Below are 24,446 nucleotides of genomic sequence, written 5' to 3' on the forward strand. Positions count from 1 at the left end.
GGAATGAGGGGCATAAGGATGCAGTATTTTGGCCAATAAAGAAAAAGACCACCATCTAATTTTAAAAGGTTTACATCTTAATTCAGTCCTCAAAGTCTTTGCTGTTTTGTGCTGGTTGTGTCATATGTGCAGCTCAGGAGTAACCCGGCTGTCATGAGGATTCATACCTAGAATTAGGGAGCCCCGTCCCTGGCTCTCTCATCTGGGAGATTCCCCTACACTCTCCTGCCCACGGGGGCCTCTTTTCTCCAGCCAGAACGGCAGTGGACATTCAGTTCAGAAGTGTAGCTCTGTAGCTGCTGCCTGACTTCAGGGCAGAGCCACGAGAAAAAACATTGAACCCTCTTTTTCCCCCCAGAGCGTTGCCTCCCCAAGTTTTGACTCCGCAATCCCCCTGCTTTTGTTTATTTTTCAGAGTGGTTTAGTCCTTGCTTTTGTCTACTCTCCAGAGTTCGAGGTGGGGAGTTGTGATCAGCAGGAGAGATAGGCTCTTAAACTATTATGTTAAATTGCAAAATAGGTTAAATCTCGTGGCTAGAAAGAACTCCAGGCTCTAGTAATTTAATTTATTTTTTATTTATTTTTCAGTTTAAACGGTTGATCTAATTTTTATTTGCAATGTACAATTTATTTATTTAACATCTTTATTGGAGTATAATTGCTTTACAATGTTGTATTGGTTTCTGCTGTATAAGAAAGTGAATCAGCTATATGCATAGATATATCCCTATATCCCCTCCCTCTTGAGTCTCCCTCCCACCCTCCCTATCTAGAGGGCTAGATGGTCACAAAGCACCGAGCTGAGGCTGCTTCCCACTAGCTATTTTACATTTGGTAGTGTGTATATGTCAATGCTACTCTCTTTGTCTCAGCTTACCCTTCCCCCTCCCCTAGGCTCTAGTAATTTTAGATTATTTTTCTCCAAACCAAATACACACTACCAAGGACACAGGAATGTCTTAGGGTACTTTGAATTTGTATGTTGAGCCTGAGCTCCAGAAAGAAAAGCAGACAGAAGCTTCCTGGGTAGCCTACTAGGATTTCTGTTAAATACACCTCTTAACTGCTCACTTATGAGCAAAATGGCATTGAATGTCAAAACTATAAACCATCTTAGAAGTCACTCAACACCTTCATTTGACAGAAGAGAAAATGAGGGCTCAAAGAAGGGGAGTAATTTGTCCTCTCACTCAGAAAGTGCCTGGCAACGATAGGACCAGAACTCAGCCTGTTTCGTACAGTTACTCAAATATCTAGTGACGACTTCGAAAGTGTCAAAGCATGGGCTGGGCTAATTACTGCAGATTTCAAGGAGGAGATGCTCTATGAAGCTTGCGGGAATAGAAGGTTTCATGTTGTGGTAGAGGAAAGGCATATGGTAAACTAAATCCCACATCTCAGCTTTTGAACTTGCCATGGCTTACTCTTCCTAAGTTCCCATCTATCCGTACACAGAAGTAGTTGTCCTACCTACATAAGACTTTTTTGTTTGGGTTCTAAGAAATGAAGTTTATAAGCATGTAGCTAATGCCTGGTTCAATACATGTAGCTTTTTTGGTTCTTGTTATTATTCTTTGAAATTCACAAGTACCCCCCCACCAAATATTTAAGTACTTATCAGTTTTTCGTCTCTAACGTGAATGAATGCATTATGAAAGGAATTCTCTTCCATGTGAGTTTGCTGGTGCTCTTAGCTAATTCTCCTGTGTGTAGCTGTCTTAGCTACCTATGACCTGTCCTGTGTAGAGCTCTTCCTGGTTCTAGTATACACCCCGCCTCCCTGCCCACCTCTCTCTCCTGTGGGAAAGATGTTTTAGACCTGGGGACAAAAGAATAAAAAAGATATGCTAACACCTGGGTGGGAAGAAGCCCCCTTCCCAAGCTTCATCTCCCTGAGTGACCATGACCATACCAGCTTCCAGTCCCAGAAAGTTTATTGTAAAATAAAGAAGGGAAGTCTGAGAAAGATTCACTCGTCATAGAATTTCGGCAGCTCGTTGCCCAAGATGACTCGATGGTCCACACCAGCGGCTGTGATCGTGACCAGGTAGATGACGCCCCCGCTGGAACCATCCCGGTTCATGGCCAGAGCAATAGCTGCAGAGGGTTTCAAGTTGCAGAGAGGAAGAGAGACTGGCTTAGCTTCAAATATCATTTCCCTTCCCTCCTGTCCATATGCCTATGACCACTTTCAGACTTCAGAACCCGTCTCCTAGAGATGCATATTTAGTGGTGGTCAACCAACTTTAAAAAAAAAACAGTCTTCACATGATGTCCATGGTCTCGATACTCCCGCCATGATTGACTTCAAATTATAAATAGATAAATAAGCAGCTCCCCAACCTTGAATATTTAACCATCAGCTCTTAGGAGCGGGCCCAAGCTAGCTCACCACTAGTTTTTGTGGTCACCCTAGATCTTAATTTGGTGTACGTATAACAATCCTGGTTTATGCCTTTTATCCTGAAAGCCCATCTAGTTTAGCCTTTGTCCTGCCGTCTCTCACTCTCAAAAGTGTCCCAGTTTGGACGTTTTCTGTTTTTTTTTTTTTTTTGGCCATGCTGCATGGCTTGCGGGATCTTAGTTCCCCCACCAGGGATCCAACCCGGGCCCCGGGAAGTGAAAGCGAGGAGTCCCAACCACTGGACCGCCAGGGAATTCCCATTGGACATTTAATTAAATGGTCACCCACGTATTCCTATTCCTCATACTCTACCTCCTTCCCACAATTAACAACACCTGCCCCAGGTACCCTTCCACTTGCTTAGTTACCATTCGTGGTGAAGCGCCTGCACTCCTCCGGGGACATGCCTCGTTTATACGCCGCGTCCACGTAACCGTAGATATAGGTGCTGCCAGAGCCACCGATGGCAAAGGGCTGTCGAATCAGCATCCCTCCCATGGTCCCATATACCTGGGGGAGGCATCCTCAGGTCAGACTCTAGAAGCCTCCCTCCTCTGCTCACCACTGAGACAAGCAGGTGGTGTCCACACTCTGCAGTGAAGCCCCAGCATCTCATGCCCTTCTCCTTTGAGACTATCCTACATTTTCGAGGCAGTGTCTTTGGAACTCTTAGTGAGAATGCCATATGACCTCCATCTCCCTCTCTGCGGGACAGGGGAACCCTGAGGGAGGGAGGACATTGGGAGAGACTCACCTGGCCTCCTTCGCGTCGGTCCCAGCCTGCTACCATGAGATGTGCAGACAGGTCCTCCCGATACTTATAGGTGATATTCCTCACCACATTTGCAGCAGCCAGAACGAGTGGGAGTTCCTCCATTTCCATTCTAAAGGAAGGGTTAGGAATAGGCAGCAATAATGATTTTCCTGAAGTTCCACCCTCCTGGGCCATTACCATCATCGCTGCCGGGGGAACACCCGAAACCTATAGCTGCAAGGATTCAAACTCTAGCTCCCCTCCCACAAGTGCAGGGGAACAAGAGTCTCACATCACCCACTGGGAAGAAGGTTTCAATTGCTAATTGTTCTCCCTCCTTTACTCTGTGCCACCCCCAGCCCCCAATGACATAATTCTCCTGACTGCCAGAGCCCTGCCCATGTGGGTCAAAGCAGGTAAACTTTACTTCTGCCCTAATGACCTTGGTTTCCCCTACGGTCACCACCTGATATTATGGTGGCCCATGTCCTAATCTTCGTCCCCACTATTTATATTAGGGGAGTGATTTGCCGTTTTTGAACTACTTTCACTCATATGTTTTGATTCTGGAAATAACCATCTGGTGAGGTAGGGCAGGTACTATTAGTCATCTCTACTCTACAGGTGCAGAAACCAGCTTCGAGAGATTCAAATGCCAGTTCAACACCAATGAAAGCCGGAGGCAAAGCAAGAACTTTTCATTTTCCACAGCACTGCTCCTGGAACAGGACTCTGTATAGGGGTTCACTGCTGGGGGAACTCTAGGTGGTGTGGACTGGGGACCCCAGAACTTCATACCCATGGAGCTCCAGCTGGTAGGCAGCCATGTCCGCTATGGCCTGAGCATCAGCAGCTGAGCCAGAGAGAGCACAGTAGATGCGCTGGTGCAGGGGGGACAGCTTGTCAAACACTCGGTTCACCACCGCCTCTCTGTCAGGAAGGAGTCAAAAGTCATCAACGTTAGAGATGCCAATTTTTTACGAAATTTTATTGAAGTATAGCTGATTTACAATGTCGTGTTAATTTCTGCTGTACAGCAAAGTGATTCAGTTATACATATACATATTCTTTTTCATATTCTTTTTCATTATGGTTTATCACAGGATATTGAATATAGTTCCCTGTGCTATACAGTAGGACCTTGTTGTTTATCCATCCTATATATACTAGTTTGCATCTGCTAACCCCAAACTCTCAATCCATCCCTTCCCCACCCCTCTCCCCCTTGGCAACCACAAGTCTGTTCTCTACGTCTGTGAGTCTGTTTGGTAGATATGTTCATTTGTGTCATACTTTAGATTCCACATGTAAGTGATATCTTTTGGTATTTATCTTTCTCTTTCTGACTATGCTTAATCTCTAGGTCCATCCACGTTGCTGCAAATGGCATTATTTCATTCTTTTTTATGGCTGAGTAACAGTCCATTATATATATACACCACATTTTCTTTTTTAAAAAAAATTTTATTGGTGTATAGTTGATTTACAATGTTGTGTTAGTTTCAGGTGTACAGCAAAGTGAATCAGTTACATATATACATATATTCACTCTTTTTTTTTTTTTTTTTGTATAAAGACAACCCTCAGAATGGGAGAACATATTTGCAAACGAAGCAACTGACAAGGGATTAATCTCCAAAATATAACGGCTCATGCAGCTCAATATCAAAAAACCAAATAACCCAATCAAAAAATGGGCAGAAGATCTAAACAGACATTTCTCCAAATAAGACATACAGATGGCCAAAAAGCACATGAAAAGATGCTCAACATCACTAATTATTAGAGAAATGCAAATAGAAACTACAATGAGGTATCACCTCACACTGGTCAGAATGGCCATCAACAAAAAATCTACAAACAATAAATGCTGGAGAGGGTGTGGAGAAAAGGGAACCCTCTTGCATTGTTGGTGGGAATCTAAATTGGTACAGCCACTATGGAGAACAGTATGTAGGTTCCTTAAAAAACTAAAGATAGAACTACCATATGACCCAGCAATCCCACTCCTGGGCATATACCTGGAGGAAAACATAATTCAAAAAGACAGATGCACCCCAATTTTCATGGTGTACCACGTCCTCCTTACCTGTTCCTCTGTCTATGGACATTTAGGTTGCTTCCATGTCTTGGCTACTGTAAATAGTGCTGCTATGAACATAGGGGTGCATGTATCTTTTCGAATTATAGTTTTGTCTGGATATATGCCCAGGAGTGGGATTGCTGGATCATATAGAGAGTTGCCAAAATTTCTGATGTTCATCTTTCGGTGTTTCTCAAATTTATTTCACAAGAGAATAGCTTCAGAGTACATGAAATTTAAAGCTTGGATTAAAGCAGGAAGCAAAGAATTGTCTCAAACAAACGAAACACTGCAAGTAATGATCAAAATTAGATTTATTTTCAGGCTTAGATTTTTTTTTTTTTTTTTTTTTTGCGGTACGCGGGCCTCTCACTGCTGCTTCCTCTCCCGCTGCGGAGCAACAGGCTCCGGACGCGCAGGCTCAGCGGCCATGGCTCACGGGCCCAGCCGCTCCGCGGCACGTGCGATCCTCCTGGACCGGGGCACGAACCCGCCTCCCCTGCATCGGCAGGGACCACTGCACCACCAGGGAAGCCCCTCAGGCTTAGATTTTTATAGTAACACAAAAAATACTAAATTAAGCTAAGATTAATCTTCGCCTTATTAATTTTTCTTTGTTATTAACCATATTGAGGAAGTTACGTGTTCTGTGGAACATAAAGTAAGTAATATTGATCTAATCCTGTATGTGAGGAAACTGGCCAGAAGGGAGAAAGACAAACTTAGTTCAACACGTGATGGATCAGAAACCAGAATATCTGCTTGGCAGGACCATCTTTTCTATCTCTAAACATAGATGGAAGGTGGGCCCCTGAAATCTCTATCTCCTAAACCCTTTTCAGACCCAATTCTGTGACTCCCTGGGACGGGCCACATTAGCATCCAGGCCCCAGATTCTTCGCCATGAATTCAGAGACCCAAATACCCACCCAATATCTTATCATAGTGGCCTTTCTGAAAGGTTCACTCAGTTTCTCCAATGCTTCAGTTTGCCAGTCTCTTTATGAATGGTTAAGAAAAATGTGCACTCGGGGCCATTAGCTTCCTTCCAAAAGAACACACTGGCACTGCTACTCACCCTGCAGACACCCGGGAATCAGATCCCACCACGACGCCCCCATCAAACTCTACCGCCATGATGGTTGTCTGCAGAGACACAGAGGATGGAACGTCAGAGCAGCAAGAGCCTTGATCCCTTCATGTTACAGATGAGGAAACATTCTCAGAATGGGGAGGCGACTGGCTCAAGGTTATACAGTAATTTAGGCCAGAGCTGACTCCCAGAATGGGATTTTTTTCTTCATCTTTCCATTTTCTCTCTTGTCTCTCCCAGCAGCAAGGGAATGTCAGAGCCTGGCGGTGGTATCACACAGAAAGAATGGCATCCCTAGAATCCTTCCACTGTAAAGAGAGAGAGGTGGGATGAGGCTCCTAGGGGCATAAGTGCTCCCTTTGAGTGAAGGGCTCAGGGCGGGCACTTCCAAGTCCCCGTGACGCAGTTCCACAAATGAATTACCTCCGCATGCGTTTGTTGTGTGTACAGATGTGCTACAGACCTCCCCACACAGCGAGTGACCGTGACCTTGGGAAACAAGCTCAAGCCCTTCTTTTGGGCCCACAATCATCCACTCCCCCCCTTAATCAGAAGTGAGCTCTTTCAGTTTACTGAACAACAGAAAACATCTCAGGGGTCAGTGGTTAGCATGGCCACGTGTCAAGGAAGGAGGAAAGCAGCAAGAAACACATGGGACAGTTTAAAACAGAGGTCTCATTTAAGGATTTCTTATCAAGAGGTAAACAGCCAGGGGAAGAGAGTAGCCAGGGAAAGAGATCTGCACCAAAAGAGGATTTGATTGGGGAGTTTGAGCTGACTTTTTCAGGTCAAGAAAAGAAATTAAACAAAAGAATTAAGGAAGAGTGAAGGAGGATAAAGCTACATTTTAAAACTCCTGTTGAACTGGAAAAAGCCTTAAAGATCCTACAAATGAAGAAACTGAGCCACAGAGAACGCAAATGACTTGTCGAAGGTAACACAGGACTAAAACCCATGTCTACCTCCCATGCTTTGTTTTAACTTCTACTTCTTATTTTTCACTGCTCATCTGGCAGTGAGGAGAGATTTTCTAATTTATAAATGGTTTTACAGCTATACTTCTCACCACTCCATAAATTACTCTGGCTTCCAGGGATGCTGGCCGAGTGTTCATTTTGACATACTGATGCATCATGAATAGCACAGCAGAGAACAGAGGCAACCCCATCCAAGAGGTTATTCCTATATAACAAAGCTGCCCCAAAGCTAAGCTTGGTGGTAGAAGTTTGAGAGCAGAAGCCAACCTGCCTTGGGCTGCCATCTGCCCCACGGGTCCAGCCTGGGCAAAAGTCGTCCAGCAGGTTGTGGAGGTGGGTGGGGAAGACATAGGGAAAGGAGCACGGTGGCACCTGGGCCAAGTAGGAGCCTTCCTGGGCCAGGCTGGGGAAGGGCCCCTCCAGCTCACATGGAACCCCCATTATCAGTGCTGGGGCTATGTTACCCACGGGCTAGTTTATCAAAGGTCTGTGTGATGCGTCCCTTCTCAATCAGTGCCCATACTCCCCTCTCTCAAGTGCTGTCCTACTTAACCCAGGGCACCGTTTCCTTTTCTCTGTGCACCTTCTCCAACCCCCTCCCTTGATTTAACCAGCCGCTCTCTCTAGCCCAGAGTGAAAGCGAAAGCGCTTTAGGGCAGCTTCCCCTTAACGCTTCCAGCTCAGAGCCAAAGTACACCTTCTCTGCCTGCCTCCCGTGCCCAGTCCCTTCGCGGACCCCTAGACGACCCCTTCAGAATACAGACGCCCGTGTTCATTTCGGGATGTGAGCACTGGCTGCTACAAGCTATCTCCCCACTCTTGTTAGTCTCCAAATTTACTCTTTGGCGCTTCCAGGGTGCCCCTATCGCTCTACTTCCTCCACCCCTCCGCTAACCCTCAAGCCCAGACTCATTACCCCGGTGTGGACTTCTCTGGCCCGGGGTAAGTCTCCGGTGGGTGCTCCCGCTCGCAGCATCCCTGCGCCGCGCTCCTCGCCGCCTGGTGCACTGGTTTGCGACCTGGGACAGCGCGCCACTCGCTGCCTACAGCTCCTCCCCTTCTCCACGCCCGCCAGGGGGCGCCCGGGTCCATGCCGTGAGGCTTCGCATCCGGGCGCTAACTTGCGCGGGGCAGAACTGCCCGGAGACAGATGACGTAGGCACCCCGCCCAGAGGCTGGAGTGAGAAAGTCGCGGCAAGTGGGTCCCGCAAGTGGAGGCGAGGACAGCAGGGTCGGGTGTTGGGAATGGAGAAGGTGGAGCACCAGGGCTGCTCCCCTAAATCTCGGATCTGATGTCGACGCCCTCCCCCCACATAGTCCGGGCGGGCCGCCTTCGGAGTGGGTGGGTCTGGGGAGCCGGAGACGCTTTCGTTTTCCCTTTACTGTAAACTGCTCACTTCAGGCCAGCGCCCGCGGGCTCGGCGGGTTCCCGGGACTTTCCGAAGCCCCGACCCGGCTCGCCCTGCTCCCTCCCCGGCGCGGTCCGGGGGCCCGCCCTGCTACGACTCCAACAGCGTCCAGAGACTAGACTCCGTCCTGGTGAGGACGGCGAGAGTCCCAGGACCTGGGCCGGCCTCGAACCGCGCGCGCCCATGGCCTGCTCGGAGTCCCCCGCTCCCTGCGGGTGTCTCCGCCTCTCCCGAGCCTCCCTCGCGTGCCTGGGGACAGCGCTGCTGCTCCTCGCCGACTGGATGCTGCTCCGGCTGGCGCTGCCTCGAATAGCCTCCCTGCTGGTACCCCCTGCGCTGCCGCTGCTCAGTGTCTGGGTGGCGGGCCTGAGCCGCTGGGCGGTACTGTGGCTGGGAGCCCGAGGCGTCCTCGGGGCAGCGCTGGGCTTCCGGAGAGAAAGCGCAGGAGTCCGGGGATGGCTGGCTGCTTTGGAGCCGCTGGCGGCGGCGCTGGGCTTGGCTCTGCCGGGACTTGCCTCGTTCCGAGAGCTGCGCTCGTGGGGAGCCCCCGGGGACGCTCACAGCACCCGGCCACTGCACTGGGGGAGTCGCCTGGACGCCTTTGCGCTCAGCTACACGGCGGCACTGCCCGCGGCCGCTCTGTGGCATAAGATCAGGAGCCTTTGGGTGCAAGGAGCTCACGGCGCTTCTGGAGTGGCGGTGAGACGGCTTCTAGGCTTCCTGGGCCAAGAGATACAACGCCTGCCGCTCCTTCTGGCCCTGGTGGTACTCTCCTGTCTTGGTAAGGGGGATGCAGGGGGAGAGGGACGAGGCTAGAGGACTGGGAAGGAATCGAGAGTAATGGTCAGTGAGATAGATTGGTATGAGTTCTCGGAAATGTGGATGAGGGGAAGGGGACCCAGCTCAGGTCTTGAGAAGAGCCCCCACTCCCCACCCCCGTGGAGAGGGAAGAGCCCTGTACTGGGTAGGAGTCAGGAGTCCTGGACTCCAGGGCTGCCCCGGGCGTTGCTTCACTGGCCACCTTGGACAAGGCCTTTCCTCTGGGGCAGACCATCCTATGATCCCTAGCCTTCCTCATCCAACCTCTAAAGGTCTTGTGGGGCCACAGGGTTTTGAGTTCCCAGGTGGCCCATTTAGGTATAGATTGTGTCTTTTCTGCCACTGCCCTCCAGGATTATGGGCAAAGGTGAAAGGAGGGTGGGCCGGTTGTCGTCTGGTTAGAGCTGACCTTCTTAGACTTGATATTTCTCTCCCTCCCCAGGGGAGATGGCTGTTCCATTCTTCACGGGCCGTTTCACGGACTGGATTCTACAAGACAGGACAGGCGCTGCCTTCGCGCGAAACATAACTCTCATGTCTGTCCTCACCATAGCCAGGTCTGGGGGCTGAAGTTGGAAGGCTGGGGATGGGGGAACCCTGAAAAAGAGGGAGTTGAAAGTTGGGGCTACCGTCTGGAGTGCATTTCTGGGGGGCCCCCTGACCATGCCTGGCCCTCCTTCTCTGTCTCCTTCTAGTGCAGTGCTGGAGTTCACGGCTGATGGAATCTACAACAGCACCATGGGCCGTGTGCACTGCCACCTGCAGGGAGAGGTGTTTCGGGCTGTCCTGTGCCAGAAAACAGAGTTTTTTCAAAAGAACCAAACAGGTTTCTCATGAAACTCTTTTCACTATCCATCCACTTACTGTTTATATCCCCATACATATTTTTACTTATAACCTTGATCCTCCTCTCACACAAAAACGTCGTCATGTCTTATTCTTGACGTACCTCAAGAGCAAAATACATATACTTCCTATTTGCAGAAAAACCTAGTGTTTCCATCCAAGATTTTCCCACAAATATATCCCTCTGTGTGTATTTAGATAGAAACGACAGGAATCTCAAACCTGGAAATTTTGAGATCACAGAGTCCAACCACCTCGTTTTACAGAGACGGGAACTGAGGCCCAGACCCTAAATGCCAACACTTGCATAGACACGTATGGATAGAGATGAACTTGGGAATAGAAGCCATCTCTTGATTCCCAATCCAGGACTTCCTACAGTTTCCTGGACTGCTTTCTAGCAGCACCTTCGTTTTTCTCCAGCTCTGTTATATGATCAGTTTAAGTTTTTCCTGCCTATGTGCAGGGGATATACAAGTTCTTTAGAGAACAGAAATCTGTCAGAGAATTAGAAATTCACAAGGGCATCAATTTCTTTAGAGTTAAAAGGAAGGTCTTTGACCAGGCTTTTCCTCTGGAACCCATTCTCCTTGAGTTGAGAGTCCAAGCCTCCCTAAACCACTGACCTTGTTTTCCAGACCTGCTTAGAACCCCTCCCCCTGGCACCCTGGCTCATTGCCAGTCCCTCCCATCACTCTGAGTTTCTCACTCACTCACTCTCTTCTCCTCAACCCTTGGCAGGTGCCATCACATCTCGGGTCACAGAGGACACGTCCACCGTGAGTGAGTCTCTGAGTTCGGACCTGAGCCTCTTTCTGTGGTACCTCTGCCGTGGACTGTGTCTCTTGGGGCTCATGCTCTGGGGCTCCCCGTCCCTCACCATGGTCACCCTGCTCGCCCTGCCACTACTCTTCCTTCTGCCTGAGAAGCTGGGAAAATGGCACAAGGTATGTCCAGGGAGTTGCCTCAACCTATACTGACCCTCATCGCCCAGACTTGGTGGGCTCTCCTCACAGATTTCTTTCCTGGCACCTTCGCTGATTCTTCATCTTTTTGAAACTCCTTGTCCACGTTCCTGGATTGCTCAGTGTCGATCTTCACCTTCTCTGTGTCTTCTAATGTCTGCCTACCGTCTGTCTTTAAGCATATGATCACCGAGGTTGGGATTAACATATACACACTACTATATATAAGACAGATAAGTAACAAGGACCTACTGTATAGCACAAGGAACTCTACTTAATAGTCTGTAATAGCATATATACGAAAGAACTCTGGAAGAGAATAGATACGTATGTATGGATAACTAAATCACTTTGCGGTATTCCTGAAACTAATATAATATTGTTAATCAACTGTACTCCAATATAAAATGAAAACTAAAAAAAGGAATATGATCACCAGTCTCAAGAATATGATCCTCTATGACCCTTCTGAGTCACTTTCCTCTTCTCTGTATCTCTTTAGTATCCGTGGGGGATATAGCTGTGTCCCTTTCTCTTCTGTCTCTCTGCCCTTTCTCACCTTTAATCTACAATTGGATAACTCAGGTCCTAGCGTCCCTTATGGTTTGCCAACCACGTGTGACATCTCTTGTCCATGTCTCCACAGGTGCTGGCAGCACAGGTGCAGGAATCTCTGGCAAAATCCAGCCAGGTGGCCATTGAGGTGCTGTCAGCCATGCCTACAGTCCGGAGCTTTGCCAACGAAGAGGGTGAGGCCCAGAAGTTCAGGCAAAAGCTGCATGAAATGAAGACACTCAACCAGAAGGAGGCCCTGGCCTACGCGGTCAACCTCTGGACCACCCTTGTGAGCACCTGGGGATGAATGCCTATTCCCTGGTCCCCTTGGTAGGGGACTGCTTCAGTGCCATTCCCTGTCCCATGACCCTGCTCCACACTCTTCCTCCGCTGGGCAATGGTGGGTTCAGTGTCTGTATCCCAGCAACCAGAGGCTCCATGACCCCACTCAGTGTTCCTAACCCCCTCCCTCTTTAGGCATGCTAGATGGCTTCCTTTCCGTAGGGTGCACAAAATCTCCCCGACCCCCTTTGTAGGAAAGTACCAAGTCTTCCAGTCCCAGGGCCTTCCTTTGCCTCATGGGGGGTGCTCAGGGAGCTATGCATTCCTGCACCTGGGCCTGCTTCATGCCTGAACTATGCGGATGTACTCCTGAGAGCCATGGGAACAGCGGAAGCCAAGGATGCGGGGCATCTTGTGATATAATTGACAGAGAACTAGATCAGCGATCAGAAGTTCCTGCCTTGATGCTGCCATTTACTAGCGCTGGGACCACGGGCTAGTAACTTACTTTCTCTGAGACTTTTTTCTCATTTTAAAAAAATGGGAGTAATATAACCTAGTTTATAGGGCTCTTGATATGAATGTTAGATGACATTACATTCATAAAAGCCTTTTGTGAAGAGCAAGACGCTCCCCAAACAAGGCACTACTGGTGATGGTGATGGTGATAGTTGACTTCTATCATGGGTAACCGAGTGAGATTCCATGGCACGCTATGGTTCATTCTTTAATACCTATTGAACCCCCTGAGTTACTGGCGGAAATGGGACGCTCTCTCTCCTTACTGTTAATGATTCTGGATCTTTGCACCAGAATTTTAGGTTTTCCTCCCACAGTCCCTTTTCTCTGTGGTCTCCACAGATCTCAGGATTGCTGCTGAAGGTGGGAATCCTGTATTTTGGTGGGCAGCTGGTGACAAGTGGGTCTGTAAGCAGTGGGCACCTGGTCGCCTTTGTTCTTTACCAGAACCAGTTCACCACAGCTGTTGAGGTGAGGTCCTTCCGTTCTCACTCCCCAGTGCTTTTCCTTCCCCTGTGCCGTCTCCATCTGAATCACTTTCCTTCCCTCCTTTGCCCTTCTCACATCACATAACCCTGGTAGCAGATTGGGTCCCTCCCATCCCCCGCCTCACTATTCATACCTCCCCTCCAGGTACTGCTGTCCATCTATCCCAGGCTACAGAAGGCTGTGGGCTCTTCAGAGAAAATATTTGAATACCTGGACCAGATCCCTCACTGCCCAGCCAGTGGTGTGTTCACTTCCTTAAAGTTGCAGGGCCTCGTCCAGTTCCAGGGTGTCTCCTTCGCCTACCCAAACCGTCTAGATGTCCCAGTGCTGCAGGTACAACCTACCAATCCCTGTATTCTACCAACCTCACCCTCAGCTCGACCACCTTAAATTTCCTCCCTGCCTTCAACCTGCTTAGCACCAGGTTTAGGTAGAGCCTCCCTCACCCTTCAGAGGCAAAGACAAGCTCACGCGTTCCATAAAACTGCCCCCGAGCTCAAGGACCAGGCTGGATTTCCAAGAAGAATGGAAGAGGAGGCTCTCAGGGAGAAGGCTCTCCTGTCCTAAGGCGTCATGGAAGCAAAAGCTGTGTCTCCAGTCTTCCTTTTTCTTGCCATCTGTGGTTTGGAATGTGATTGTTTTCGTTTTTCTCATGCTCTCTGAGATTGCCTGTGTGGCACAGTGGTCTTAGTGTTTGCCTTTGTCTTTGTTTCATCTTCCGTCTCTACTCCATGGGGAGGTGTCTGTGCATGTGGAAGGGGAGTAGTTGCTGTACTTCGCCATTTTCCTCCTCTCTTCTCTGGGGGAAGACATTGACAAGACAACGTAACAAGACAATGACTGACAGGTCTCAAGCTTAGGGGCCTCCGGCTGCCTCTTAGTGTGTGTGATTCTCTGGCTTCCAGGGGCTGACGTTCACCCTTCGTCCTGGTGAGGTGACGGCGCTGGTGGGGCCCAATGGGTCTGGGAAGAGCACAGTGGCTGCCCTGCTGCAGAATCTGTACCAGCCCACCGAGGGGCAGGTGCTCCTGGACGGGGAGCCCCTTCCCAAATATGAGCACTGCTACCTGCACAGACAGGTGAGCTACAAGATGGCATGGGGGAGGGCAGGGAGCCTCAAGTCAGAAGAGCATTCTTACCGAGCACTCTGAACAGAGCGTTAGGAGACCTTAGGTGGAGGTGAGCGCGTGGTCAGGAGAGAGGCTGTGTAATTTTGTGATATGCTTCCAGTAGAGATTCTCAGTCTTCAGTCTCTAGAGAACCACACTCCTGTGTTCCTTGTTCTATGACTCTGCATCGTATTTTGTCCCAGGTGGCTGCTGTGGGACAAGAGCCACAGCTATTTGGAAGAAGCTTTAAAGAAAATATTGCCTATGGCCTGGTCCAGAAGCCAACCATGGAGGACATCACAGCTGCTGCAGTGGAGTCCGGAGCCCACGGGTTCATCTCTGTACTCCCTCAAGGCTACGACACAGGTGCTCTCTCCACTCACATCACCACCCAGACATCTTTATCTTCCTTGTAACCCCAGTAGTCTTGCCTTGATTCCTTAGCTCCCCCCACCCCACTGACATCAGTTTGAAGTTGTAAGATCTTGTTCCTATGGCTCTTTTATCCTCATGTCCTCAGAACTCCTTTACCTTCCCAGAACCTTCTCTATCTTGCTGCATCCATCAGTCCTTGGTGTGCGTGTACGTGTGCGTGTGCGTGCGTGTGCTTATTCAGCTCTCACCTTGGCCCTTGTCTCTGCAGAAGTAGGTGAGGCTGGGGGCCAGCTGTCAGGGGGTCAGCGACAGAGAGTGGCCTTGGCTCGAGCCTTGATCCGGAAACCGTGTGTACTCATCCTGGATGATGTTACCAGTGCCCTGGATATAAACAGCCAGTCCTGTGTAAGAGAGTCATCATCTTCTTTTTTTTTTTGCGGTACGCGGGCCTCTCACTGTTGTGGCCTCTCCCGTTGCGGAGCACAGGCTCCGGACGTGCAGGCCCAGCGGTCATGGCTCACAGGCCCAGCCGCTCCGCGGCATGTGGGATCCTCCCGGACCAGGGCACAAACCCGTGTCCCCTGCATCGGCAGGCGGACTCTCAACCACTGCGCCACCAGGGAAGCCCGAGAGTCATCTTCTTAATGCCTATTTCCCATCCAGTCCTCCTTCCTTCACTCATCCTTTGTTATTATATTAACATCATAATTCTCCAAACTGGTCCTTGCAATTCTCAGTTCCCGTTAGCTTCTCCCCAAGATGCCTAAAACCAGTTAAAAGAGATGATCTATAGACCCTGAATCTGTGAAGCCAAACATAAGCAAAAGACCGCCCTCATAATACTAATATGAATTGAACTTTTACTATGTGCTGGACGTGCTGGATGTAGTCTCTTGCTCACTTATTCATCATGAATGCTTGTGAGCTGGGTGTTGTTACCCTCATCCAACAGATGATAAAACAGAGGCTAAGAGAGGTTGAATAACATGCTCACTGTCATTCAGCTATTGAATAGCAGAGCCTGGACCCCAATTCAAGTCTGCCTGACTTGAATGCTCATGCTCTTTACTAGTAAGTTATATTTCCTTAAAAGAGAATTTAAAAATTAGAGAGGAGAGACTATTCAATACTTTTCACTCTTTTCTTACGGGTTTCACCCTAGGGCTCTTTCTTTCATTACTTTAAAAAATTTTTTTTTGTTGGAGTATAGTTGATTTACAATGTTGTATTCGTTTCAGGTGTACAACAAAGTGATTTTTTTTTTTTTTAGATTTTTTTTTCCCATATAGACCATTACAGGGTACTGAGTAGAGTTCGCTGTGCTATATAGTAGGTTCTTATTAGTTATCTATTTTATATACAGTAGTGTGTGAATCCCAATCTCCCAGTTTAGGCCTCTTTCTTTTATTCCACCGTTGCCACCTCATGTAAACAGCCCTTCACAAATCAAAGGTTTGACAGAGAAGCACCCAGAAGGAGAATCTTCAGTTTCCTTTGGGTTATTGGCAGAGGTGGCAATGATCCTGGCGAGGTCTGTCCCAGCTCTGGAAACACAGATGTCTCCCTGAGCTGGGAGTGGTCCCCTGGTCTGACAGAGTGTATGTTTTTTCTCAGGTGGAGGAGCTCCTGTATAAAAGCCCTGAGCGGTGCTCTCGGTCTGTGCTTCTCATCACCCAGCGCCTCAGCTTGGTGAAGCAGGCTCACCACATCCTCTTTCTGGAAGGAGGCACCATCATTGAGGCGGGAACCCACCAGCAGCTCATGGCGAATAAGGGACGCTATTGCACCATGGTTCAGGCTCCTGGTGGGTCAGGTGCTCCAGAATGAAAGACTCCTCAGATCTGCACACTCCATCTCCTTCCCTTTTTCCCTCCTCTCTATAGTGGAGAGTTTGAGAACAAAGGTCTTACCAGAGTTGCAGAGTGGGCAGCTGCTACTGGGAGGGGTGACATTCTAAAACGTAACCCCTGAGGTGATGCCTGAAATTTTGCCATGAGTGTTAGCTGCTCTCCAAGCTCCTCTTGGTTATACAGATTTCCTGGAAGAAAACAGGCTTCAGAACTCCTTGGTGTAACTGGGTTTGGAGCCAGGGTTGGTGTGGCTAGCATGAGAAATATTTAGAATACACAGAAATGGAAGGTCAGCTCCTTTTCAACCTCACCCGAGGCATATGCTGGCCCATAAATACCCTGTGGTTTCTTGATATTTATAATAAAATTGGTGTCTTGTACTGTGGTTTCTCGTGTTTTCAGTGGACCAAGTGGCCCACCGACCATTGCAGCGCCATTTTCAGGAGCTGGGTCCCTCCCTCCTTCAACATCCTCAGTGTTTCCCAGCCCTGAGTGTGCCATCTTTTCCCTTAAGTTTTCTATTTCCTATGGTTGCCCCCTTCACTTCTCCATCCCCCTGTGCCCACCCCCAAGGATGAGCCAAACGGGGATACGGTGTCCTCCAGCAGGCACCAGCAGCTGCAGTGCCTCAGAGCCCGGAGATGGAGGATGGAGGATGAGCACGTCTAGAGGAAGTTCACCACCTCGTTCGCTTGCCCACCCCGGTCCGTTACAGCAGGGCTCGCCGGGTTCTGCAGTGGCACCTGCCCCGGGAACTCAGCGTAGTGGGCGGGGTGGTCTAGTAGATCTCTTCCATTCAGGGAGGGCCGTGGTCATGTGACGTCAACAGTTGCCGGGCAGATTAGGCCAACTCAGGTTGCAAGGAGAGGCGGGTTTTAGAGACGTTGAACAAGACAGTGCTCAGTCAAGCAAGAATTACGCAAGTAGGTGCGGTCAGAAAGGGCAGTTCTTGTGGGTGGCTACAGGTCAGGGAGACCGTCGAGCTGGGAGAGGCCCTAGGAGGGACTAGGTCGAAGGATTCAGAGGCTGCACCCTCTCCTTGGTGCTCCCTTCCCCCAAACGCTGCAGGTGTATTCTATTGCCTGTCTCCCCAAGACCTGTCTGTCCTCAAGACTCAGTGCCCCCACGTACTCCTATCCCTCCCCTACTTCTATAAAGCGATGCTCCTAGGCACACCCCTCCCCCATTCCCGGTTTGAAACTGCTCCCAGGTTCTCACTGACTTCCAGATTTCTGGTTAAGGCTACGCTTTTGATGCTATGACCCCTGCCCACCCCATAACTGTCCCCGGAGGATGCCCCAGCCTGTCGGTGTCTCTTACAGTAACCTCATCGCCCAGGGAGCTTTCGAGCTGCTCGCTCTCTTTCTTCCTTTCTTCTGGCAGTCTATCACCCCCGTTTCCCTAATTTCCATGAAGGCGGATCAGAGAAGCCTGTCCCCAGCATAATACTCCTGGTCCCCATACGCCCACTGGACACTTCTCGAGAAGGGCAGGGGGATGTGGAAAAAATTCTGGTTCCCTCCCCTTAAGGCTTCGGGCTTTCGCTTTCACTTCCTCCTCCGAGAGCCGCCAGATCTCCGGGTGCTGGGCGGTCATGGCGCTGCTGGACGTGTGCGGAGCCCCGCGCGGGCAGCGGGAGGACTGGGCTTTCCCTCACGCGGGAAGCCGGCAGCGCTCGGACCCCGGTCACTACAGTTTCTCTCTGCGATCTCCGGAGCTCGCCCTCCCCCTGGGAATGCAGGTCAGGGCTGTAAGAAAATCCCGTGGGAGGCGGGCAGGAGGGAGCAGAGTAATGGAGGGTCTTCCTTGAGACTGTCCGGAGGCGGGGAAATGCGGAGGGGGCCATCCTTTAGTCTAGCAGAGCCACGTCCAGGGTCTAGGGCCGGAGCCAGGGAAGAGGCCACGTGGGACTTGGGGGCTGGCCGCCTGAGGGTTAGGAGGTGCAGATTAGGACAAAGAAGGAGAGGTGAGCGGGAAGGGGGCTCCCATCGGGAGACCGGAGAGCTTTCCTGCCCGTTCTCCATCACAAACAAATCACGAAGCTTTTCTCATGGGCCTATCCTATGATACAGGGGCTGTGTAGTGTCTTGCAAAACCTATGAACTCGAGCGTTTAGCCTGGGCTCAGCCACTCACAGTTGTGTGCCTTGGATCAAGTCCCTTAGTCTAGGTCTTGGGTGTCTCTTCTGTAAAATGGGGATAATATTCATAAAACGTTTTTCCTGAGGGTTAAATGACCTATGAATGGAAAACCATTACAGTCACCCTTAAAATGTTCAGTTATGGTAGCACTTTTGTTTTTATGTATCAGAGATGTCAATTTATTGTAAAACACAATTAATACTTTCCAGAAACATGGTTTTATCATCAAGTAAGAGTCACAATCCCAGCTACGAATGAAGGCTTTATCAAATCACCTTTATTTTAAACTGAATTCAGAATACCTCTACCTGTGTACCAGGTGTGTTCTTTTTCCAGTTTTCTAGGAAGGAAGGTACACAGAATTTGTGTTCAAAGTTGGGAGAGTCAGTTTAGCTTATAAACAGATGGACTAAATTTTCGCCGTTCATTCATTCATTCAACAGATATTCATTGAGTACTTACTATATGCCAAACTCCACTCCTTGTGCTAGGGATAGACACATGTTAAAACAAGACAGACAAGATCTCTGTTTACATTTTGCAAGGAAGCCAACAAAAAACAAATGAAAATAAGACAATTTCAGGAAATTAAAGTGTTTTAATGAAAACCTTTAAAAACAATGAGATAAGAAATTGGGGGAGGTATTTTGGGAGACACTCACAGACGGTCTCTCTAAAGGAGCAACAGAGTGGAAACCTTAATAAAGAGAAGAAGCCATCCAGGCAAAGCTTCAAAGTATTGCAGGCCAACAGCAAAGACCCTGAGGCTAAGATGAGCTTGGCTCATCCTGAGATTTAACGTTTGTAGTTAATACAACTGATTGTATATTTTATTTTAATTAATTAATAGTTCAAATATATTAAAAATTAAACTTGAAACAAACTTGAAGTATTTCCACTGAATGCTGCTGTCTTACAAGACACAGTCTGCCCTAAATAAATGCATCTATATCTCGGCTACACATTAACATCAATTATAGGGCAATTAAAAAAAATACCAGTGTCCAGGTCCCACCCAAGACCAACTGAATCAGAATCTCAGGAGGTTTTAAAATTGCCCAGATAATTCTAATACAAAATGAGAGTTGAAAGCCATTGTTCTAAGTTAATCTAGTGTAGCACTTAGTCTATTGTGCTGGCATATGGAAAAGGTTGGTGTCATGGCCTCTTCTTTCCCTTCTCCCAAACCATTTCCTTGTAGAGCTAGGTTATTAACTGTTTCATTTATTGGTGGTTGGAGAATTTCTGGGTATCTCCTTCCTCTACATTCTTTTCCTGGAGTGCCCAGCTTCAGAAGTTTTCAGTGGCCCTTTCTCTGCCTTTTCTATCTCCTTAGCCCACTGAATTCTTCCGGTCCCTGGGTGGGAATGGAGAAAGGAACATTCAGATCGAGATGGCTCATGGCACGACCACGCTGGCCTTCAAGTTCCAGCACGGGCTGATTGTGGCTGTGGATTCTCGGGCCTCGGCTGGGAATTACATTGGTGAGTGTGTGTTCTCCAGCTGGCAGAATCTGGGGAGCTGGGTCCTCCTCTCAGCAGGAGCCCAGCATCTACACCAAAGTGGGACCAGATATTGTTTTAGGACACACAGGGAGAGCTGTGGGGTCATTCCTCCTCTCCCCAAACTCCATCTTCTTCCAGGCACATTAACGGTGAACAAGGTGATTGAGATGAACCCTTACCTGCTTGGCACCATGTCTGGCTGTGCAGCTGACTGTCAGTACTGGGAGCGTCTGCTGGCGAAGGAGTGCAGGTAGGCCTAGCCCCTTACCTCCCTTCTAAGCCTGGATTCTTCATCTTCCAGATCACTGCTCCTAACTGCCCCCAGCATCTTAGTGCTAATGTCATATTTCACAAAACAGCCTTTTGGTGGTTAAAAACCTTCTCCCAAATCTCAGCCTGTGCTCCTGCCAAGAAGCCACATCATTTGTCAATTATCAATATTTAGCACCAATAGCATCGACCCTGGTGGGATCCTGTCATTTACTGGGATTTCTTTTTTAAAATTTATTTATTTATTTATTTATTTTGGCTGCATTGGGTCTTCGTTGCAGTGCGTGGGCTTCTCTCATTGCGGTGGCTTCTCTTGTTGCAGAGCACGGGCTCTAGGTGAGCGGACTTCTGTAGTTGTGGCACGCAGGCTCAGTAGTTGTGGCGCACGGGCTTAGTTGCTTCGCTGCATGTGGGATCTTACTGGACCAGGGCTTGAACCCATGTCCCCTGCATTGGCAGGCAGATTCTTAACCACTGCGCCACCAGGGAAGTCCCTACTGGGATTTCTTTATGTGTTTTTTGGTTGTTTTTTGTTTTCTTTTTTCTGGTACGCGGGCCTCTCACTGTTGTGGCCTCTCCCGTTGCGGGGGTCCGGACGCGCAGGCTCAGCGGCCATGGCTCACGGGCCCAGCCGCTCCGCGGCATGTGGGATCTTCCCGGACCGGGGCACGAACCCATGTTCCCTGCATTGGCAGGCAGGCTCGCAACCACTGCGCCACCAGGGAAGCCCTCTTTGTGTGGTTTTGACGACTTCCCTGGTGGTCCAGTGGTTAAGACTCCGCCTTCCAATGCAGAGGGCGCAGGTTCCATCCCTGGTAGGGAACTATGCTTCACATGCCACATAGCCAAAAACTAAAGAAAAGTTAATTCTATATACATTCCAAATCTTTCCCCATCCTTAGATCCTACAAAACCACTCCTTTCAAATGCTTATCTCTTCAATCATTTTCTGCCCATCAAGTGGGCTGCTAGGAGGGCTAGCCTTCTCCTGTCACCTCTAAGTCCTCTCCTGGAACCTTCCTGTTCTCACCCAGGCTGTACTATCTGCGGAATGGTGAGCGTATCTCTGTGTCTGCAGCCTCCAAACTGCTCTCCAACATGATGTGCCAGTACCGGGGCATGGGCCTCTCCATGGGCAGCATGATCTGTGGCTGGGACAAGAAAGTGAGTCCCCTCCCTTCTCCATATTCCCACATGTGGATGAGAGGTCAGTTTCCCCACCTTACACTCCCACTCCCTCCCCTACAGGGTACGTGGCACAGAGAACACTCGGTTATAGAACTGTTACCCACTGGCAATTTCTGGGTCTGGATGTGGACCATTGTTTCATAAGCTTGTCCCTTTGGATCAAATAGCTGATTCCAAGTTTGTTTTTCCTCCCTTAAGTGCTATGATTGTTCCCACAGTGTTCTCCTAGTTCAGATGTTCCTGGGGTCAGCCTAAGTCTTTGGTCCACTTCTCATGGCTCACACTTGAATCTGACTGTTACCAACAACTTCCTTTCCACTTCCAACCTAGACCCTTCTTGCATCCTATAGGGGCCTGGACTCTACTACGTGGATGCAGATGGGACTCGGCTCTCGGGAAATATGTTCTCCACCGGTAGTGGGTGCTCCCATGCCTATGGGGTCATGGATACTGGCTATAGACCTGACCTTAGCATTGAAGAGGCCTGTGACCTGGGCCGAAGGGCAATTGTTCATGCCACCCACCGAGACAGCTATTCTGGAGGCGTTGTCAATAGTAAGAGACCAATGCCCTCCTCCCCTGCCACGCCCCTGGGGAGTGAGGAAGAAGGAGGGGGGTTGAGATTGGGAGACATGGGGGAGGCTGAGTGGCAGGGAACGGGTTTTCAGAGCCTGAAGGGGGCATTGCAATCCCCATAATAAGGGCTTTGAGAATGTGTGTTGCTGTTGTCGCCTTCAACATAACATCATTAGCAGGATCTTGCTGAAGGGAAGGTGACTCTGTTCTTTTTTTTTTTTTTTTTTTTTTGTGGTACCTCACGGGCCCAGCCGCTCCCTGGCATGTGGGATCTTCCCAGACCGGGGCACGAACCCGTGTCCCCTGCATCGGCAGGCAGACTCTCAACCACTGCGCCACCAGGGAAGCCCGACTCTGTTCTTTCTCCTTTGCCTGCAGTGTACCACGTGAAGGAGGACGGTTGGTTGAAAGTGGAAAGTACAGACGTCAGTGACCTGATGTACCAGTACCATGAGGCCAGTCAGTAATGGTGGCAGTGGTGGACTTGGGGACCTGGGCCAGGTTACACCCCAGGAGAAAGGGGGGCCTGACCTGACCCAGAGATAGAGAACCAGGGGCCACTGGGAGGCAGCGTGTAGTTTATCCTTTTGTGTGTTCTCTGTCTCCGTGAGTATCACCCCCAGCCCAACCTTCTGGGTGTCCCACCAAGCACAATAAAGGAAAACGGTTATAAAAGCCTCTGTGTTGTGGCCTTGTGAGGGCTCTGGGCTGGGCTTGTTGGGAGGAGGGATCAGGAAATAAAGACAGACTTTTCCTGAGAAAAGAGACTCAAACCCCTACCTAAGAAATGGGGTCTCATCAAATATTCTTCTGGGCTTTCCTTCCACTTTCATCTCTCCAGGACCTCGGGAAGGTTCAACATTGTCTGTGGACACTTAGGTGCAATTTAATTCAGGTTAGGCACACAGCCTGAAGGCTCCTGTGTAGTCAGTTGTTAATGGTTTGGGTATCTGGGTGTAGTGTGCTTAGAACAACTGTTTTTGACTTGGTAAAGTAGGATGAACAAGCTTCCTCCTCACGTGTGTGCGGTAATCGTAAACACGGTCCCATTTATCTCAAATAACCCTGTGGAGAGATTGGATATTACATGGAAAGATGGACGTTAGGGGTTCCATTTCATGATGGGTCACACTCCATTGCAAGATGACACGACTGTGATTGAAGTGGAAGAGGAGATAAGGAGGACTTGCTGAAGTTGGAAATATGAGGAAAAGGTAACCAGGTTAGAAAGATGAGACAGAATGAGATTTTCTGAATCACGCTGGGATTTCAGGAAGGAGCAGGACACTGTCACCTCTCCAAGGAGAGTTCGTCAAAGGAAGAGCTTGTAAGTAGGAAGCAGCTGAACATGGAGCTTTTTCGTTAGAGAGAGATCCTTAAAATCCCAGAATGGACGGGGTTGGAGAAGTTTTAGTAATCCTCTAACTTCAAATCTAAATTTGAAGTGACCCATGGAAGTCGTGCCAATAACATTTCAAAAGGGTGCATTGGAATCCACGTGGCCCTCCCTTGGGGAATATGTTGAGTCTGGGAGGTGGTTTCAACCAGAAGAGCTATTTCTGGAATAAACCAATCTACCTGCCCCATAGATGGGCTCTGGGTCTGGCAGGACCTATAGAAACCTGACTACTGTGCTGATCAGTGTTAAACTAAGAAACAAAATCTACTTCCCTCATATGAGGAAGGTGGTTCCACCATCATCTGAAGCATAAATCTAGAGGCGTCTGAACACTCTCTCTGCTCAGGAGTTGTGTTGAGAAAGACAGGGAAGATGTGCAGTGGTGGGGGGCCTTCTCAGCTCAGAATCTGTAAGTGGAAACTCACTTAGGTCCTGGTGAGAGTAGCTGGGCCTTCTGTATAGAAGTCCTGTGTGTTTCTCGCTTGGACTCTGGCTCTGTTTCGTGTGTGTGTGTGTGTGTGTGTGTGTGTGTGTGTGTGTGTGTTTTGTTTGTTTGTTAGTTGTTGTTGTTTTAAACCCCAAGATCCTACATCTGGAACTTGGATTGGGAAAGAGGGCAGTTCTCAAAATAGGTTCAGAGCTGAGGTCTGAAAATCCAGCGGTTCTCCAATTACAAAGCATCCCAATCCTCGAAACAGCTCTATTTTACTTAGTGGCAATTTAAAAAACTGCAGCCGTTTCCTATGACAGAGTAACTGTTTCTGAGGGTGGAGACTAACCGGGGCCTGGCACGTGGAGCAGGACTCAGGGGTCTGTTCCGCGGGCTGCAGGTGTCGCG

General features: G+C 49.2%; 3 protein-coding genes across 5 annotated transcripts; 2 read left to right on the forward strand and 1 right to left on the reverse strand.

Annotated features, from left to right (window-relative positions):
- Window positions 1-720: 720 nt before the first annotated feature.
- On the reverse strand, window positions 721-8,367 carry PSMB9 (proteasome 20S subunit beta 9). Of its 3 annotated transcripts, XM_079932955.1 has the most exons (6): window positions 8,228-8,367; window positions 6,320-6,387; window positions 3,957-4,088; window positions 3,159-3,288; window positions 2,773-2,914; window positions 721-2,097 (listed from the first exon to the last, which is right to left on the reverse strand). In XM_079932955.1, the coding sequence occupies exons 1-6, from the start codon at window positions 8,285-8,287 to the stop codon at window positions 1,970-1,972; spliced, it is 660 nt and encodes a 219-aa protein (XP_079789081.1). In that variant the 5' UTR covers window positions 8,288-8,367; the 3' UTR covers window positions 721-1,969. The 3 variants fall into 3 exon arrangements, with proteins under 3 accessions (XP_079789081.1, XP_079789083.1, XP_079789082.1); XM_079932957.1 differs by lacking the exon at window positions 2,773-2,914; XM_079932956.1 differs by lacking the exon at window positions 6,320-6,387 and having other exon boundaries at window positions 8,228-8,310.
- Window positions 7,940-16,899, forward strand: TAP1 (transporter 1, ATP binding cassette subfamily B member). Its single transcript, XM_079932945.1, has 12 exons — window positions 7,940-8,253; window positions 8,387-9,501; window positions 9,982-10,096; window positions 10,235-10,365; window positions 11,127-11,332; window positions 11,997-12,194; window positions 13,049-13,177; window positions 13,340-13,528; window positions 14,101-14,274; window positions 14,508-14,670; window positions 14,948-15,084; window positions 16,294-16,899. The coding sequence occupies exons 2-12, from the start codon at window positions 8,904-8,906 to the stop codon at window positions 16,504-16,506; spliced, it is 2,253 nt and encodes a 750-aa protein (XP_079789071.1). The 5' UTR covers window positions 7,940-8,253; window positions 8,387-8,903; the 3' UTR covers window positions 16,507-16,899.
- A 522-nt stretch (window positions 16,900-17,421) lies between these two features.
- PSMB8 (proteasome 20S subunit beta 8) lies at window positions 17,422-23,410 on the forward strand. Its single transcript, XM_079932948.1, has 7 exons — window positions 17,422-17,452; window positions 18,060-18,270; window positions 20,007-20,154; window positions 20,314-20,425; window positions 21,480-21,609; window positions 21,984-22,188; window positions 22,588-23,410. The coding sequence occupies exons 2-7, from the start codon at window positions 18,124-18,126 to the stop codon at window positions 22,674-22,676; spliced, it is 831 nt and encodes a 276-aa protein (XP_079789074.1). The 5' UTR covers window positions 17,422-17,452; window positions 18,060-18,123; the 3' UTR covers window positions 22,677-23,410.
- The last annotated feature ends 1,036 nt before the right edge of the window (window positions 23,411-24,446 follow it).

The sequence above is a fragment of the Stenella coeruleoalba genome (genome assembly GCF_951394435.1).
Source record: "Stenella coeruleoalba genome assembly, chromosome: 10".
Classification (NCBI taxonomy): Eukaryota; Metazoa; Chordata; class Mammalia; order Artiodactyla; family Delphinidae; genus Stenella; species Stenella coeruleoalba.

Bases quoted from the DNA above. Each gene is read 5' to 3' on its own strand.
- PSMB9 (XM_079932955.1), bottom strand. From the start codon at position 8,287: ATGCTGCGAGCGGGAGCACCCACCGGAGACTTACCCCGGGCCAGAGAA. The intron at 3,289-3,956 runs GTATGAAGTTCT...CCCTTCCTTTAG, and splicing joins TACCAGCTGGAGCTCCATGG to AATGGAAATGGAGGAACTCC. The intron at 2,098-2,772 runs GTAACTAAGCAA...AACCCTCTGCAG, and splicing joins CAGGCGCTTCACCACGAATG to CTATTGCTCTGGCCATGAAC.
- TAP1 (XM_079932945.1), top strand. From the start codon at position 8,904: ATGGCCTGCTCGGAGTCCCCCGCTCCCTGCGGGTGTCTCCGCCTCTCC. The intron at 9,502-9,981 runs GTAAGGGGGATG...CTCCCTCCCCAG, and splicing joins GGTGGTACTCTCCTGTCTTG to GGGAGATGGCTGTTCCATTC. The intron at 15,085-16,293 runs GTAAGAGAGTCA...GTTTTTTCTCAG, and splicing joins ATATAAACAGCCAGTCCTGT to GTGGAGGAGCTCCTGTATAA.
- PSMB8 (XM_079932948.1), top strand. From the start codon at position 18,124: ATGGCGCTGCTGGACGTGTGCGGAGCCCCGCGCGGGCAGCGGGAGGAC. The intron at 20,426-21,479 runs GTAGGCCTAGCC...GTTCTCACCCAG, and splicing joins CTGCTGGCGAAGGAGTGCAG to GCTGTACTATCTGCGGAATG. The intron at 21,610-21,983 runs GTGAGTCCCCTC...TGCATCCTATAG, and splicing joins TCTGTGGCTGGGACAAGAAA to GGGCCTGGACTCTACTACGT.